The 18605-nt window shown below is 39.7% G+C and overlaps 1 protein-coding gene across 41 annotated transcripts; it reads left to right on the top strand.

The window, feature by feature from the left end:
- Nucleotides 1–211: 211 nt before the first annotated feature.
- On the top strand, nucleotides 212–6910 carry LOC133807153 (cyclin-dependent kinase E-1-like). 41 transcript variants are annotated; one of them, XR_009879193.1, is made up of 7 exons: nucleotides 212–638; nucleotides 905–965; nucleotides 1250–1495; nucleotides 1579–1663; nucleotides 2938–3001; nucleotides 4615–4702; nucleotides 6643–6791. XR_009879193.1 is itself a non-coding variant. In XM_062245321.1 (7 exons), the coding sequence occupies exons 1-6, from the start codon at nucleotides 573–575 to the stop codon at nucleotides 4682–4684; spliced, it is 420 nt and encodes a 139-aa protein (XP_062101305.1). In that variant the 5' UTR covers nucleotides 213–572; the 3' UTR covers nucleotides 4685–4702; nucleotides 6648–6712. The 41 variants fall into 41 exon arrangements, 6 of the variants coding, with proteins under 6 accessions (XP_062101305.1, XP_062101304.1, XP_062101307.1 ...); XR_009879201.1 differs by having other exon boundaries at nucleotides 1250–1391; XR_009879187.1 differs by having other exon boundaries at nucleotides 213–638; nucleotides 1836–3001.
- The last annotated feature ends 11695 nt before the right edge of the window (nucleotides 6911–18605 follow it).

Raw genomic sequence — 18605 nt, forward strand, 5'->3', positions numbered from 1 at the left:
TTTTCACGCGTATAAAAAAAATTAGTCATGCGTGCAATAATATGTTTGAACCTAACTTTCGGTACTGTAAACTATTCAAAATTTTTTAAAAAATTTGCAGGATGCTCTAAATAACTATAATATACACCATAAAAAAAAAATCTTAACTATTCACGGTCGTAAAAACCCTCGTAAAAACTGAGAGCTCGCAGGTAGGGGTTAGAGAATTCTCTTGTATATATATATAAGTGCCAAATCCCTTTCTCCCTCCCTCCCTACCCGATCCTCATACTTTCCTTTCTCCCTCTCTCTCTCGCATGCTCTCTGCTAGGCCCGAACGACGACGGCAGGGGCTCGGCGAATGGCGGTAGACGGCGGCAGGGGGCTCGGGGCTGGGCTCGACAGCAACGACTGGTGGCTCGGGGCTGGGCTCGCAGCAACGACTGGTGCCTCGGGGCTGGGCTCGACAGCAACGACAGGTGGCTCGGGGGGTGGGCTCGTCGGCGGGTGGGGGGGTCTTGGGTCTGGGCTCGACATCGCAGGGGCTAGGCAGAGGGCTGTTTGGCTTCGGGACTTTGAGAGACACGAGAACTATGGCCATGGCTGAATCTAACGATTTCGTTTCGGTTGATATGGAGAGGATCTATCTCGGTGGAAAGGTTTGTTTTTTTAGCTCATGTATTTTTTATTTCCATTTATTTAATAATCTCTTCCTCCTTTCCTATCCATATGGGTTTTGTGTTTGAAGTGTTTTTTGCACTTGGGTCCAATGGTTGAATCAGATTTTGTCTTTTGGATCTTTTAATTTTCCCGGAATATATGGGGAATGGGAATTTTAGTTGATAAGATTTTATTCTGCGTTCGAATAATCTTATCAATGGAAATGAAACATATATCTATATATTTGTTTATGTGATACTTGCAGGTTGTGGTAACCATTTGGTATCGTGCACCAGAGCTGCTCCTTGGGGCAAAACATTATACAAGTACTGTTGGTACCCCTCAACACCAAATTTCATATTTATTATTGGCAGGCATATATAGCAAGCATGTGTTGCACAGTACATGATACAAAATTGACTGAAAAGATAGTTGCTATTTACTCTAGTCTTACCATTTTGGTTTATGCTGAGCTTTATCAGCTACACACACAAATACATCCATGCGCAGCTTGTGCGTTTGCACATGTATAGATATTTTTTGTATGTTGCATTATAATCAAAGAAACAAGGGCTTTTACTGCTGCACTAAATATTATATCTTTATTTAGATATTGGGCTGTTGGATGCATTTTTGCCGAGCTTTTGACTTTGAAGCCACTGTTTCAAGGAGCTGAAGTCAAAGCTACCCCAAATCCATTTCAGGTCCTTCTTTCGCCCATTGTCCTTGACCGGCTTTGACTTTTTAATAAAGTGATTCCCTTGTGAGATTGTTATAAACCTTTTTGCTTTCATTTAGTTCTCTCATGCTTCTTTTATTTTATTTTTTCAACTTGACAAGATATTCAAGGTCTTAGGTACTTATTTCATTCTACTATAAAACTCTCTTATTTCTTTTCTTTATGTTTGGGATCATTATTGTTCATTGTTATTTCATCAGGTCATCCCACTATAGAAAAGTGGCCAACACTTGCAAATCTTCCGCATTGGCAAAATGATTTACAGTATATTCAAGGCCACAAGTAGTATGCTCTTGATACATATAATATTTTCAACAGACTGTTTATAGTGGTCACTGTAACAGATTAATTTATTTCACTCTCAATTGTGATCTTCCTTCCCTTCCTTTTCCTTTTTTTTGCCGTGTTTTGATATTATTTATGTTTTATTTTTCTTTCTTGTGTATGCTTTTTAAAGTGACAATCACAGGCTTCAGGGTTTTGTAAACATCTCTTCAAAAAGTCCTGCATTTGACCTCTTATCTAAGATACTTGAGTATGTGTACCCCTTTATATTGCATGAACTACATTTTATATTTGTATGTTAGTGATGATGTAGATTGTAATTTTTCATGGATTTATAAACTTTGTATATTAGAGAGAATCGTGGACTTCATTTGTATATATATTCTTATATTTGTTTATTCATGTTGTATGAGGCATAATACTCTTATTTACCAAAGGAGAGATACAAATTCAACTTAACAAGATGCTCTCTACACTAAATATGCATAACCAAAATCTAGAGCTAGTCAAATTTATTATTTAGTAATAAATTCTACAAGGAGAGAAAAAAAAAATCCTTGAAGAGAAACCCACATTCATTCTTTTCTATGCAAGCTCATTGGCATGAGAACTGTTTTAAAAAATCATTTTATTTCCTATGTATGAAGCTTCCACACTAAGTAGCGACAGACACTTGGTTTTTTATTCCGGTAAAAATCAATTTAAACAAACCTATCATTTTCTTAGAAATCATATTTACCAAACTATCCATGTAAGAGTTTAAACCATAACATTTTACTCCAACATAAACCCTAAAAACACTTCTTCCTTCCTCATCTTAGCCGCCACACTCTTCTCTCTGTTTGACCCCCTCCTTTTTGAAGCTCTAACTGCCACACTTATCAACCATGACACTCTTCTTCCATTGACTTTTGAAGCTTTGCCGCAAGCTTCATAGACCAAACTACCCCATTGTTCTCCTCACCCAAACTGCTTCTCTCTTGGTCATTTTGGGTCTCTCTTGGTTGATTTGAGTCTTGAACGTTTCAAAGAACAACACATTGTTGAATGATTTTACTGCTATTTTTAGAGGTAAATCTTTAAATAATCTATGCTTTTTGTTCAAGTTTTCACAGTGTGTAACAGTCTTACATATCTATTAAAACAATATAATTAATGTTTCTGTTAACTATATCCAGCAACTCAAATTTGGGTTCATAGGCAGGCTTCTGATAATTTGGTGTGCAAGAAATTTGGTGTTGATTTATTTCTCTTCTTGTTTGGCATGGTTTTAGGGAACCAGACAGAGTGGTCAAGGAGTCAAAGCTAATTTGGTTATTGACAAATTTAAATTATAAGGTATTGTGATAGATATTATAGATGTATAAATAAAAAATTTACATGTTTATTGAAAATGGAGAAAAAAATTGAGTAAATGACCATTTTTTTTCTCTTACTTTCTTTCTTTTTTTGTTTTTGTATTTTGTGTGTTATTAATTGCTGAAAACTGCTCAAGTAATATATTTTTAATTGGTCAACTTTTAGTTTCGTGATTTAATGCTGAAAAAGATTGATAGTCTCAATTGTTTGTATCTATTATATGGTTATGTTCCAATTGGTTTTGACAATGATTATATATGATGATAGAGATGATGATTATGAGCATATCAACAAATTAATTGATGCCTTCAAGACTATAGATTAGAACATTTTTGGAAAATGTAAAATAAATACAAAAATGCTAGATGCATATATAGCTAGTTTCTTGTATAATAGAATGGTCATATCTATGTAATTCTATTTCTTTAGTCCATGATTGTTTGTTTGTTCTCAAGTATGTGCTTAGCACATACAAAATGAATCAGAGGTTCTATATTTTAGTGTCTTGTATATAAAAATTGTCGGTATCTAATTGAAAGTACCATGAACTAATTGCAAGAGGAATGTTGTATTTGATTTTTTTTTTAATTTTCAATATTTTACAATTTTGAATGATAATTGTATTACTTTAGTGGAGTATGAATATCTTAGATATTCATCCGTAGTGAAGTAGGTTCTGAGAATTTTGTGTGCTGCAGTGATAACGGAAGATTGAGAACTTGCATGTCTTAGTGAAGTAGGTTTTGAGAATTTTGTGTGCTGCGGTGATATATGGATGAAAACGTGTGTGTTGTTTGATTTGTTTGACATGTTGGTGTTGAATGTGACAGATGGCTAGGCTAGTAAATTAGGGGATATGTTGTCTGATTTTCTATAGATGGTGACATGTTGGCTTTTCTCTTTTCCTTCTATTTTCAGTGCAAGATGTGTATTTTACTATGTTTTAATTTTCATGTAATATGTTTTTTTTTTTGTAACCTATTTTTTTGTTAAATTTTCATGTAGTATATTTCTGTTTATTGATATTGTGCTTTGTTCAGTCAGATTATGTTGTGTGATTATAGCAATTTCTGCATGTTCTACAATTTTTTTGCCTAGCATATGTTTGATGAAAGTCCCAAGTTTTATCCTATAATCTTATTATTTGGCTCCAAAATCTAAAGGTTTGAGACACCTTTAAGCATGTTTTATATAGTCAATCAAAATGTTATATATTACATATAATTAAGGTCACCTCTCTACTTGGCAGACATTTATATAAACATTACTTGAATATAAAATAGACTATGTAACCACCATCATTTGTGTGGGGTCCAATGTTGTAAAAACTGATATTCTAACATGTTTTCCCATCTTTTTCTTCCTCTTGTATTTAAGATGTTTCGTCCAAATTACTTAAAAGTTATTTTTGCATCATGCAATTTACAAGTAACAGTTGTGGTCAACATTTTAAGAACTTTTTATTTCTAGTGGAAAAACTTTTAATTAATTTTTTAGTTTGTTGTTCTCTTTTGCTTTGGTGATCATTATTCTTTAAGTTCTTTCCGTTGTTCTCTGATTAATTCTTTGATGACAATTATTTCTTTATGAAGCTAGGTAGTTGACAGAATGGAACATTTGGTTTTGGAGCAAGAAAAGCAATATCCATCTAGAGTAAGATGACAACTTTCAAATGCACATGTATGTTTGCTTTGCTATGTAGCTTGGTTAATGTGTGTGTTGCATTTCTATAGATAATCTCTTGTATAATAATCTTTATTCTCCTATAAATGTTTAGTATAATTGTCTCCCCACATTTGTTTTGGATTCTTTCTCTAAAATCTGTCTTGTTTTGTCGCTTGATATAGAAAATAAATTAGTATGGTAAAAGCTAGAATTTGTTTTTGGTAAGGACTTTCAACACTAGTTTTTATGAAATTGCAGTATTTTTGTTTTCTAGAGATGTGACACTCAAAGTTCTCTGGGATTTAAATGTTGGTTTGAAATGATTTCTTCATAGTATGTGGACTATCTATAGGTTAATTAATGTGTGAGTAACTAAATATCTCTCCAAACTCCAATACTAAATCTAGACATTATGCATAATGACATCTATTTTTAACGGTTTGCACTTAAATTTCTTTTATATTGGATATATGTTATTGATCTTTTGATTAGTACATTATATTTTAAGTTTAAAACAATCATTTTTTAGTCTTAATTCAAATGAATTTGTATTTCTCTTAATAATTTATATCTAGTTGCATGAGGATTAAAATTTAATCATTAAAAAATATTGAAATTTCTAAACAAATACAAGTGTGGTTAGCTCTTTTGAAACATATTTCTTATCCCAAATTTCCTTGATCTTTTGGATGTGCTTATTTTCTAAAGGTATATTTTTTTATAAATACAATATTCTAATATTAATTATCATCTTGCAATGGATTGATTGTTTCTAAGCAAACTTTTGAAAAGTTTGATGAACCTCATAATTAAAGAACTTTTTTATAATGTGCATGTATATATTGAGATGCATTTCTTTGGCGCAATACTAGACAACATTGGTAGTTGAAGTTTTTAGAATCAAAAATATATTTCACTAACTTTGTATACATTTCTTGTTTAATATTTGGTGATGGTAGAATTTGACTGTAGTATAAACTATCATGTAATATGATTTTGTAAGTCGAGTAGACTAAATATTGAAATTATATTTTTGAGTAATTAATAAAAAAAATATTTTGTTGTATTTTCTTTTGAAAATTTTAGAAATCTAACATATATAATACATTTTGGACTCTCAAAGGGATATATTTTTTAAAAATCAAAATAAAAATTGTAGCTGCATTTTTTTTTAAAAAAAAATTACTTTTAAGGGCATGCAAAGCGAGTCCTAAAATCTTAATTTCAAGACACTCAACTGGATCTTTGCGAGTCCTAAAAAATTATTTAAAGGCACTCAACCTGATTTGCGAGTCCTAAAAACATTTGCGAGTCCTAAAAAGTTATTTAAAGGCACTCAATGAAAGTTTTTAGGACTCGCATTGTGAGTCCTAAAAAACCTCAGTTTTTAAGGCTCTCAAATAGAGAACTCGCACCCTGCGAGTCCTAAACAGTCCTTTTGTAGTAGTGCCTTTTAAAGAACATGGTTATTACTGTGTATGTATTTAATTCACTAAAATATATGATTAATATGTATGCATACTTGGATTGTCTGAAGTATGCTTATCTATATCTGTATTTGTTTGTCTGGTTATCTGATTATCTGGTTAAGGCCTTGATTTATTAGTCAATAGCATGCTGTGCGGTGGTTGAGAGGCTTAGGCCTAATCAGGGACATGCTATTACGTTTGTCGACCCTATGGTCGTTGGAAAACAAAACGCTTGCCTAGCTCTATGGGTAGTTACTGAGAGCTAAGGGCAAGGGACCTAGGTGACTGTATGGTCACATAGCTAGGGCATAGAGCCTCGAGTTGACTCTATGTTAATCAATACGGGCAGTGGGCCCCAGAGTTGACTCTATGCATGATTAGGTTATTACTGCTGGGCATGCTAGTTATGTATCTGCAATCTGTAGTTACTTTTCATGCGCATGTTTAAGTTTTCTTGCTAAACCTTGGCTTATGGGTGTTATGAAGTGCAGGTAAGGGAAAAGGAAAGCTGGACCAGCCATGAGTTGGAGAGCGTTAGTGGCGGCGTGGACATATGTGGCAGCTCAACCACCACGGGCGAGGATATCTCAGTGGAACTAGGGTTGTATCCCTTATTTTTCTGTTTAGGTCGGCTTGTTGTAGCTTTTGACTTGTATGTATCCTTTTAAACATATGTTTCTATTATTTCGGGATCCCATGTAAGTAATAAACTTTTAAATAAAAAGTCAACGTTCCCTTTGACCAAATTTTATAACCTTAACCTTTGTCACTAACCATAGTTACACGTTTATAACCAAGAGTCTTGATTAGCATGACTATCACTATTAAAATTACACAATGTAATAGTCTTGCATTAGGAGGACGTTATTACTTGGTATCAAATCTGCAGTCGTTTAAGGGTTCCTGAAGACGGGTCGGGCATGTACACTCGCCACTAAAGAGAAGCTCGACTAAGGGTTTGGTAACTACTTACTTAATTAAGTGCTTAACTATTTATATAAATGTATACGCCTTTTATGCATGCTTGATCAAGGAGCATGACATATTCTCATAGGGCCTGTGTAACGTCCTACTACCCTAGAGCTGTTATCACGTGATTTTAAAAGGTGCCATTAGCTCGCTAATCGATGTATTAGACTAAAAAGTGTGATTAAATCAAAATAAAGACTCGTTTAATGAAAATTAAGTATAAAGGGTTGGACATTCATTAAAATTATAAAAGTGTTACTTTGGGATCCCAAAATACTGTTTGAAATATATTTATAATCCAAAGATGTGGTACAGTTGACCTAAGCGACAAAATTGAACGTTTACAATGTGTTTCTCAAAACAACCCCAGTTGTGGTGGTCAAGTAGGCCAAACATGTACGTACCGCTACATGCCATCCAACTCATGGTTGATCGATCCTTTCCTTGGTCTTACCTGCACCACAGAGCACCCGTGAGCCGAGGCCCAACAAGAAAACTTCACAGCACTGCATATAATAATTTACTTTAACAAATACATAATTAATCAAACACGTCAAATAATTTACAAGTTCCTATTGGCATTTTGTAACAGCACAATAGCATAATAGCACAACATCATAGTAGCACAACTGCACATAAGCACTACAGCGGCCTATGCTGATCAGGGTGCTTCACCACGAACCAAGTCCACAATCTTAACCGAGCGAGTGAGTACAACAACCTTTGAGAGTCTTGCCCCGACAGCCTGCATTCAGCATGCTTAATGTCGTACTTGGCCTTTCATGTTCCCTTTGAGGGTCTCGCCCTGGCGGTCTGCTTTCAACATTATTAACGCCAATCTCAGCCTTTGCTGCTCCCGACCCTTGCCGTTCCAAGCCTATGTTGTATCCGACCTTTGCCTATCACAAACATTGATGACTTTGGACATTGCCGATCATGACCTATGCTGTCTCCGACCATTGTCGATCCTGCCCTTTGCCGTCTCTGACCTTTGCTGATCTCGGCCTATGCCGTCTCCAACCGTTGCTGATTTCGGCCTTCGCCGATTTCATCACAAACACACATATGACGTTGTAGTTGCAAACCCTACATACAATACTAAGCACAATATACCTCTACGGGCACATAAAATTTTCTTACCTTGTGTCTCGAGCTGACAACCCAAAGCGATCCTGAGCACGATCCCTAAACCTGAGTTTGGGCGGTAAAACCTAGTCACAACGTAATGATAAATATCGATCATGATCTAACTCAATTAAAAGCCTTCAGAATAACATATTAACCTCCGCGACCTCGAATTCTAGTAAACCGGGTTATAGAATCCTTCCTGAGCCTTAAGATTTGAGTTCCTGAGCTTAAGAACCTTAATTGGGCTATATTACCTATTTTAGTCTTCTAATCAACCCTAATGTTGAATACATCTTTAAACGAAACCTTTATTTCTTTCTGCTGAGCTAGTGTCATTCTTCATGATATTCCTAATACCGATTATATCCCTTCCTTAATCCCGTAGCAACTCAATTCCCTAGACGTGACAACAATCCCAACGAATCCTCGTGAACTCATCTGAAACATTACCGATCGATCTAGCTTTCATATGGTCTCACTAAAATAACCATAATGGTATCTCCCTCACAACTAGGCACCCCGTAATCGCAACCAGGTCCTTTTCGTTTAACCTCAGAAGTCAACATCTTATCTTATAGTCCATGGCTATCCCTTATTTGACAAACAAATCCACACTCAAGATCACCTCAAAATCCTCATATTTCCAGCTCAATATAAGAGTACAGGAACTGGATAGCTGACCTGCCGCCTCTGAGGGACTAGCCTCAGGCTCTGACTGCATCGAGACCGACACTCGAGCTAGGGTAGGGTTATCTCTACTCTTTGGTTCTTCCATCTTTGTCTTTGGGAAATTCCTCTTGATGTGCCCTACCATTATTCATCGAAAGTATGCCTTCTCTTGACATTTTCCCACATGACGTCTCTTGAACCTAGCGCATACTAAATAACTCCTCCAAACCTCATCGCCGTCCTAGCAGTCGCTCTCAGTACTATACCCCTCTGTCAGGACCAGGAGTAATAGAACTATCAGGGGTCTTTCTTTCCAGGTTACTGGGCCTCCGCCCCTACCTGATCACGCAAATGGTGATACCATTGCCTGAGCTTTTTTCCCAACGGTACTCTTACTCCATGTCTCATCTCCTGCATCCTCTATAACAAGGGCCCTCTATACTATCCAATCGTAGGTAACAATCTCATATACTGGAGCAATCCTAACAATCTGGGCCATCCCAGGGTTCAATCCTTGAATGAATCACTCCTTTCGGGCCACATCCGTTTTTACCAAAGCAAACGCAAATTTGGCGGATCTACAAGGCTCACTGACATACTCTGTCACTCTCTTGCTACCCTGAACAGAGTTCATAAACTCATTGGTCTTCACAATTCAAACTGTGTCACAGTAATGCCTCTTGTTGAACCATTGTTTGAATTCCTCCCAACCCATCATAACAACATTCTGGGTCTGGGATACGACTTCCCACCATATTTGAGCATCCTCCAGCAACATGTACATGGCACAAGCCACTCTATCACTGCCTTTTGCTCCTATATAGCCAAGGAAGGAGTTAACCATGCCCGTCCACTGTTCAACTCTTAACGAGTACAAACCTCCCTTAGAAACAGGAGGATGACACTCCTGGAATCTTTCATATAGTAATTCCCATCTGTTTCCACCCTCATGTTAAATCGTAACTAGTGCCATTGTTGCCAACAAATACAAGGCAGCGTTCCCTGCAGAACCCACTATCTCAACCACCTAATCTCTTCCTCTTGCTTTTGCAACCCTACTTGCATGCCAGCAAACACGTGCCGCCAATCCCAGGGCCGATGGATGATTCTGGCCTCAACTTCCATAATTAAGACTACTTGTTCCAGTTAACTGCCCTGGATACAAAACTGCCAAATCTATTTGCAGCCGAAAACCTTGCCTACTAGCACTGATATTCTTATCCAGCACTATACCATAGCAAGGCCAAACAACACAATAGCCATATAGAATATACATACCAAGATGCAAGTCCATAACACTCATGCATCACTTACCAAGCCTCACTCTTACAAAATACACTTACAAAATACATATACATTATACTATCTATTCTAGTAGGTAAGGCAATTAAGATAAGTTGTCGAGCAAATATTACACTTAATACCAACCAACCCTGAGTCGATCTTGTCTTTTGCAGCGAGCGTACATGTTCAGTCAATCTCTAGGATCCATAAACCTTGGCTCGCTCTGATACCAAGTTAGAATGCCCTACTACCCTATAGTCGTCACCATGTGATTTTATAAGGTGCCATTAGCTCGCTAATCGAGGTATTAGACTTAAAAGTGTGAATAAATCAAAATAAAGACTCGTTTAATGAAAATTGAGAATAAAGGGTTCGACATTCATTAAAATTATAAAAGTGCCACATGGGATCACAAAATAATGTTTTGAAATACATTTACAATCCAAAGATGTGGTATAGTCGATCTAAGCGACAAAGCAACCCCAGCCGTGAAGGCCAGGTAGGCCAAACATGTATGTACCGCTCCATGCCCTCCATGTCATGGTTGATTGATCCTTTCGTTGCCCTTACTTGCATCACATAGCACCCGTCAGCCGGGGCCCACCAAGAAAACTTCACAACATAGCATATAATAATTTACTTTAACAAATACATAATTAATTAAACAAGTCAAAAAATTTACAAGTTCCTATCTACATTCACAACAACACAGTAGCATAACAGTACAATATCATAGCAGCATAACTACACAAATGCACTATAGCGGCCTCCGCCGATCAGGGTGTGTTACCAAGCACCAAGTCCATGGTCTTAATCGAGTAGGTGAGTACAACACCCTTTGAGGGTCTCGCCCTAATGGCCTACATTCAACATGCTTAATGCCGTACTCGGCCTTTGTCGTTCCCTTTGAGGGTCTCGCCTTGGCGGCCTACATTCAACATGCTTAACGCCAATATGAGCATTTATCGCTCTCGACCCTTGCCGTTCTCGGCCTATTTCATCTCCGAACTTTGCCAATCCCGGCCTTTGCCGTACCTGGCCTATGCCATCTCCGACATTTGCCGATCCGGGCCTATGCCGTCTTCGACCTTTGTCAATCTCGATCTATGCCATCTCTGACCATTGCCAATTCTGGCCTTCGTTGATTCCATCACAAAAACACATATGACATTATAGTTGCAAACAATATATACAATACTAAGAAAAATATAGCTCTACAGGCTTTATAGTTACAGACATACATATGACGTTATAGTTGCAGACAGTTTTCTTACCTTGTGTCCCGAGCTGACAACCTAAAGTGATCTCGAGCACGATCCCTAAACCCGAGCCTGAGCGGCAAAACCTAGTCACAACGTAATGAAAAATATACATCATGATCTAACTCAATTAACAGCCTTCAAAATAACATACTAGCCTCCACGACCTCAAATTCTACTATAATAGTGTAGTAGAATCCTTCCCGAGCCTTAATATTTGAGTTCCTGAGCTTAAAACCCTTAATTGGGCAATATCCTCTATTTGAGTTGTGGCCTAACCCCTTAGGTTCGCGGCGCGTTACATGTCAGAGGGCCCCGAGGCTCTCTTCTGGGGAAACAGCCCGCAATGCGCCTCAGCTTGCACCGCGGAGCCTAGACCAATTCAAAGTCTCCCAAGCCTCCTGGGTTCATGTGGCCCGCGAAGCCTAAAGAACAGGATCGCGAGTTGGACCTACCAACCCAGTTTTTCCCCTGTGTTTTCTCAATCTAACTTCCTCCACTTGTACCTAAACATGCCCAAAACTTAGAATTACTTCCCAATCTTATAACAACACATTATGACTAGCATATAACCATTAAAACTAAGCTAAAACCTCAGCATAATTTAGAATTCCAATCTTTAAGTTCAAAACTCTAGAACACCCAAAACAAGCAAATCAAAGCTTAATCAAGACATAATTAAAACTTACGTCCACAAGGATCACGACCCCTGATGTAATGCCGTACTGCCTTAGAGCCATTACTAAGTGAGTTTAAAATGTGCAATTAACTAGCTAATCGAGGTTTTAGGACAAAAGTGTAATTAAACCATAATCAGAGTCATAAATTTGAAAATAAACCTTTCATTCAAAAGTTATAAAGCGTTTAACATTTGGGATCCCAAAAATATTGTTTAGAAATATTTAGAATTCAAAAATATAACCAGAGTCAACTAAACGACAAAATTTAAGTTTAGTACAATCATCCCCCAAAGTACCCCTGGCCGTGGCAGCCAGGCAGACCAGACATGTACGCACCGCTCCTCATGCTCACCATACTCAAGGTTGTTCGACTTTCCCCTTGCCTTTACCTGCACCATAGAGCACCCGTGAGCCGAAGCTCAGCAAGAAAACCCTCATAAGCAGATAATATAAGCATATCAAACACTTACATATAAAATAGCCATCATCAGGCTATACACGTACGGCCATGCCATCCCAGTCGCTTTACCAGGCCCTAGGTTCGTGGTCCGCACCGTGGGATATCCCAGGTATCCTTTGGGGTCTCGCCCTGGCAGATCGCACTCCATGTGCTAAACGGTGCTCCTGGCCCCTTGCCGTTCTCGGCCTTCGCTGTTCCCGGCCATCGCCGTTCATTCATTTATATGAACACATAATATAACTAAACAGATACTTAAATACATATAAATTCAATCAAAGGGCCACACCCTGCAACACATTCATACAGGACCGAGCCCTACAACTCAAGCTCTATGGGAACAGTAGTTTTCTAACCTGTGTCCTGAGCTTTCCAAGCACCGATGTCCCGAGCACAGTTCCCTAGTCCGAGCCTCGCCGAAACCCTAGTCACAACGCATTAACAATATCCACCCATCAAGTTCTAATCCATTAAATAGCTTTGAGTCATAATTCTAGTCTCCGAAACATTGAGATCTATCAATGCGGATGATAAAATCCATCCCGAGCCTTAACTATTGGATTCCCGAGCCTAAAACCTCTCTAGAACCCAAAAATGCACTAAGCGCCGCGGCCTTAGGGACTCATGCCACGACCCCCAGCTCAACCCGAGGCCCTCCCTCAAATTGGCCTACATGCGTCGCGACCTTTCTTGAAGGGCGTCGCGGTGCGCCTTCAATTCCAGACGCCCCATGTTCTAAGGGGTCGCGGCTCAGCAAGAACAGCGCCGCGACCCGAGCCCTCGAGCCCAGAAAAACTCACCCTTTTTACCTCAAAAACCAATCCAATTAACCCCAAAGTCAAGCCAACAATCTAAACTAATCATCATAGAGGTTATACTATAGATTCAGCAACAAAACCCAACAAGAACTCAAGCCAAAAACCTCATCAAACTCAAAGTCAATTATTCACTCAACACACATGCATACTCTAAGAAAAACCAGCAATTACTCAATACAATCCACTGAGATTAAAGCTTACCTAAAGCTGAAGTGAATCCCCAAATCAGTTCTCTAAGCTCCAAGCCTCTAGCTCCCAAAATCCCAGCTGAAATTCCTTAGTTTTGAGTAATTTCCACCAAAGTTTCCCTTGCTAAGACATAGAAGAAATTAAGAGAGAAAAGAGGCAGAAGGGAGGGTCTGTTCCTTCTTTTTCTAAAGGCTTCTTTTGGTTTTGTTTTACTTAACTCAAGTTCCTAAGGTTACCTCAAGGCTCGGGGTACCAAAAATGTAACGACCCAAAATCGCTAATAAGGCTTAAGGGCCTTGATTAGTGTTCCCGGAGGGCATAATGGGATTTTGTGTGTGACTTTAATGAGTTAAATGCATGATTATGATTTAATGCAGGTTATATGACTATTTGACTATTTGAGATGCATGACTATGTGTATTAGTATGCATGTAGACCTGATTATCTTAGAAAGAGCATAATTGTAATTTGGCCATTTTGGGCATGACTGTGTTGATATCTGTGATCTGTGACTCGAGACGATCCTAGAATGAGCGGGTTAGCGGAAAAGTCAAAGAGGGAATTTATACCCGGCTTGGGTTAAGCCTGGGGAGTTTAAATGGGAATTTGGAAAATATATTGGGGTTAATCTTGATGATGAGGGATATATTTAGTGATTAATCAGGTATTGGGTAGTAAGCGGGGAATTATTAGAGACACTCGAGGAATTAGTGGGAATTGGGTAAAATGACTAACATGGCCCTACATGGACAAAAAGGTTTAGAATTAATAGGGAGGGAGTTTTGGTCTTTAGGCTTTTTAGAGATAAGTTAAAGGGAGCTTTATACTTAGTGGAATTGGTAGAAAAGAGTGATAAGGCTGTAGAAAAGAAAGAAGAAGGAAGAAAAAGAAAAGAGAGAAAAATCAGTGTGGGTTTTCTTCAAAGGATCGGTTTGTGGTTCTCCCACCATTTCCCTTCATTTTTCTTGGAGCTAAGCTCAGTGGTGAGCTAGGGTAAGCTGAGCATCAAGGATCCTAAGCTAGACTTGAAGATTGGCAAGGGATTAGCAAGAACTCATCAAACATTGAGGTAAGTTTTAGAAATTTCAGTTTTAGGGTTTGACTGGTTTGAGCTGTGTTTTTAAGCTAAATAGATGGGGATTTTTGGGGAAATCAGGCCAAGGTTGAGAAGGAGCAAGCTAAGGAGGTCTAGGGTTCAACTCAAGGCCGAATTTCCATCCACGGTATGATTTCTAAGTCCTTAACTATGATGATTGACTGAATTTCTGGGTTTAGGGTTCATTATGGTAGATCTTGAGTTTTGGGTTGCTTGAGCTTGGGTTATGAGTTCTTGTGATGCTTGGGATGAGTGTGAGGTGTTGATAAGTTTGTTTTTGGGTTTGGGAAAGATTTGGACAAGTTTGGGGTTGAAATGGTTGAATGAAATCGCAGAAAATGATTTTTGGTGTTGCTAGTCTGCAACTAGCACTACAGCGCTAGTCTTTGGGCGCTGTAGCGCTAGGCCCTGTGTTCTGGGGATGTGTGGTTCTGCTTGTAGCGCTATAGTGCCCTCTTAAGAGCGCTGTAGCGCTGCACTGTTCATAGAAAGGGGTTTTTGGGCTTTTGTTGAGGGATTTTGACCTAGGGTTCGGGGCTCGATTCCACCACCTTGTTTTGTGGATCTAGGACTTCCCGGGGGCTCGGGATTAGGCCCGAGGCTAGGAATTGGACTTGAGGTTTGGTAATGACTTTGACTTATGGATTTTGTTTAGGTGAGCGCTAGGGCTCGAGTAGGATCGTGCTCGAGGAGTCAGGTGATCTAAGCTATCGAATTGAAAGGTAAGAAAACCGTAACACCCGAGAACAAGGCATGGGCCAACAGTGTTATTGCAGGGCATGGCCCTAGATTGTATTATGTGCAAATGTATAACCTTAAATGAATTATTATATGTTTGAATGATTATTTCGAAATGTACTATATGTGTGATTATAATGAAATGAACGGCTAAGATCGAGAGCGGCGAAGGCCGAGAACGGCCTTGGGGCTGGAAGTAACACTTAGCACATGGAGTGGTTATAGCCAGGGTGGGACCCAATGGATACATGAGATATCCTTACGGTAGGGACTGAGACCCCAGGCTTTGGTAAGGCCTCTGGGGCGGCATGGCTGTGCTTGTTCAGTCTGATGGTTTTCCTATTTATCAGTGGATTATATGTCAGCTATATTCTATGCATATGTTATATACTGTATGAGTTTTCTTGCTGGGCTTCGGCTCACGGGTGCTTTGTGTGGCAGGTAAAAGCAAAGAGTCAGTCAACCGGCCATGAGTATGGAGAGCGTGGGGGTGGCGCGTACATGTTCGGCCTGCCCGACTGCTTTGGTTGGGGGCATTTTGTATATGGCTGTATTAACCTATTCTTTTGATAGTTAATCAAGTGTAAATCTATTTTTGAGTTGTAAATACTTTGTAAACCTTATTTTGGGATCCCGGATGTTTGATACTTAATGTTTTCAATGAAACTAAGTATTTTCAAATATTACAGCCTTAACTTCTGATCAAGTCACACTTTTGGTTTTAGAAACCTCGTAGAGTCAGTTAGTTGCAGAATTTTTGTTTTAAACTCACTTAGTAACGACTCTAAGGTAGTCGGGCGTTACAACTTGGTATCAGAGCCAGGTTTATTGGTTCTGGAGATTGACCAAACATGTACACACGCTACCATTGAAAAGCTAGACTCAGGGTTGATTGGTATGGTTGATTAATATATCTAATTATGTGTTTGAATGCCTTGTGTGCCTGCTTAGGTTATTATGAGCATGATGAGTGAAATAACATATGCATGATGCCAGGGCAAGGCCCGTTGTGTGCTGTATGATATCTGTATGTTATTTGGATTGTTGATCTTGGTTGTTGTTGGGATTGAGAGGTGGAATTGGATCTTGTTATCATGCCTGATGAGCGGTGTAACTGATTGTAGGCATTTAGTTGTAATGCCTCGGCAATCATCGAGACTCCGTGGCATTCGGGCCGAGGATGACAATCAGGGTCAAGCCCCTCCACCTGCTCCTTAGAACTGGCAGCAGATATTAGCCGAAATGGAGGCTAGATTGAAGAAAACAGAGGAAGAACTTAGTCAGTTGAGGCAACAGGCTCCTCCACCAGTCACCGGGCTACCACTACAGCCGAGTGTAGCACCAGCTCCGGTTCAGCCTGTGGTTGAGAACGGGCTGGAACCTCTGTATGAAAGATTCAAAAAACAGCAACCTCCTACCTTTGAGGGGGGAACAGACCCACTGCGGGCTGAGCAGTGGATGAATATGATTTCTGTAATCTTGGATTTCATGAGGGTTGAAGGAAAGGAAAGGGTTGATTGTGCCAGCTATATGCTTAGAGATGATGCACGAATATGGTGGGATGTAGTAAGGCAGCGAAGGGATACTGCAACTATGACTTGGGAAGAATTCAAGAGCATTTTTAATGAGAAATACTACAGTGTAGCAATTCGAGTTGTGAAGGCTGATGAGTTTATCAACCTGACCCAGAGCAGGTTATCAGTCACCGAGTATGCCCTGATATTTGATAGATTGGCGAAGTTTACGCCAGAGCTAGTGCCGACTGATGTGGCCAGGAGAGATAGGTTTATACGGGGATTGAATGTGATGATCGCCCGTGATGTGTGTATTACATTGGCTCCAGAGACTACTTATGCACAAGTGGTGGATAAGGCCCTTACTGCTGAGAGGGCTGATTGATCAGATCTGGAAGGATAGCGCTGCTAGGCGCGATACCAGGAGGACAGTGCCTCCTTCTTCTGGGCCTACTTGGGGCAGCGGTCCCAGTGAGCAGAAAAGAAGAGTACCAGATTCATTTGTTCCTTATGGTTCTGATAGGAGGGTTCGCGGTTCTGTTGGTGGCCGTCAGGGCGGAAATGACAACTGGAGGAGCTTTCTGATGTGTCCTTGATGCAGGCGACGACATCAGGGCGAGTGCCGGACCAGGGCATGTTTTGTTTGTGGGAGCACCAATCACTTGAAGAAAGACTGCCCACAAGCTAAGAAAGAGGAGCCAAAGCAGGGTGACAGCCTCGCTCCTGCTAGGGTTTTCACTTTGTCTCAGACTGAGGCAGAGGCTAGTCCCTCAGTTGTGACAGGTCAGATTTTTAGCGCCGGTTCTTTGTATACTGCATTGATTGATTCGGGTGCTACTCACTCATTTGTATCTGCTAGGGTGATTGATCAGCTTTGTAGACCCAGTATTTTGTATGCTAGGGGTTTTCAGACTTTATTGCTAACAGGAGAACTGGTAGTCTCTAGGAGGTGGGTTAGAGCATTACCAGTAGTAATAGACGGTAGGGAATTGTTTGTTGACCTAGTTGAACTAGATATGGACGATTTTGATATAATACTAGGAATGGATTGGTTAACGCGGTATGGAGCAACAATTGACTGTAAGCGACGAATGGTGACCTTTGAACCAGAAGGCGAGGTACCCTTTGTGTTTGTGGGAGCGGTGAATGGACCGCGGGTGCCTATGATCTTAGCACTAAAGGATAGAGACCTGATGCAGGAGGGTTGCATAGGATTCCTAGCGAGTATTGTAGATTCCTCCAAGGTGGCAGTAGAGGGACCGAATGAAACCAGAGTGGTCTGTGAGTTTCAAGACTTGTTTCCAGCAGATCTGCCAGGATTGCCGCCACAGCGGGAGATTGAGTTCGTCATAGAGTTGGCTCCGGGAGCAGAGCCAGTGTCCAAGGCACCCTACAGAATGGCTCCGGCAGAATTAAAGGAATTGAAGATTCAGTTGTAGGAACTACTGGATTTGGGGTTTGTCAGACCGAGTTTCTCGCCATGGGGTGCTCCAGTATTATTTGTTAAGAAAAAGGATGGATCGCTGAGGATGTGCATTGACTACAGGGAGTTGAATAAGTTGACCATCAAGAACAAGTATCCGTTACCTAGGATTGACGATCTATTTGATCAGCTTCAAGGGAGTACAGTGTTTTCAAAGATTGATCT

Source organism: Humulus lupulus, chromosome X (assembly GCF_963169125.1).
Source record: "Humulus lupulus chromosome X, drHumLupu1.1, whole genome shotgun sequence".
NCBI classification, from domain to species: Eukaryota; Viridiplantae; Streptophyta; class Magnoliopsida; order Rosales; family Cannabaceae; genus Humulus; species Humulus lupulus.

Excerpts from the sequence above, each read along its gene's own strand:
- LOC133807153 (XM_062245318.1), top strand. The coding sequence starts at position 573 with ATGGCCATGGCTGAATCTAACGATTTCGTTTCGGTTGATATGGAGAGG. Across the intron at positions 966-1,578 it reads TGGGGCAAAACATTATACAA|GTCATCCCACTATAGAAAAG; the intron begins GTACTGTTGGTA and ends TTATTTCATCAG. Across the intron at positions 3,002-4,618 it reads TGACAAATTTAAATTATAAG|GTAGTTGACAGAATGGAACA; the intron begins GTATTGTGATAG and ends TTATGAAGCTAG.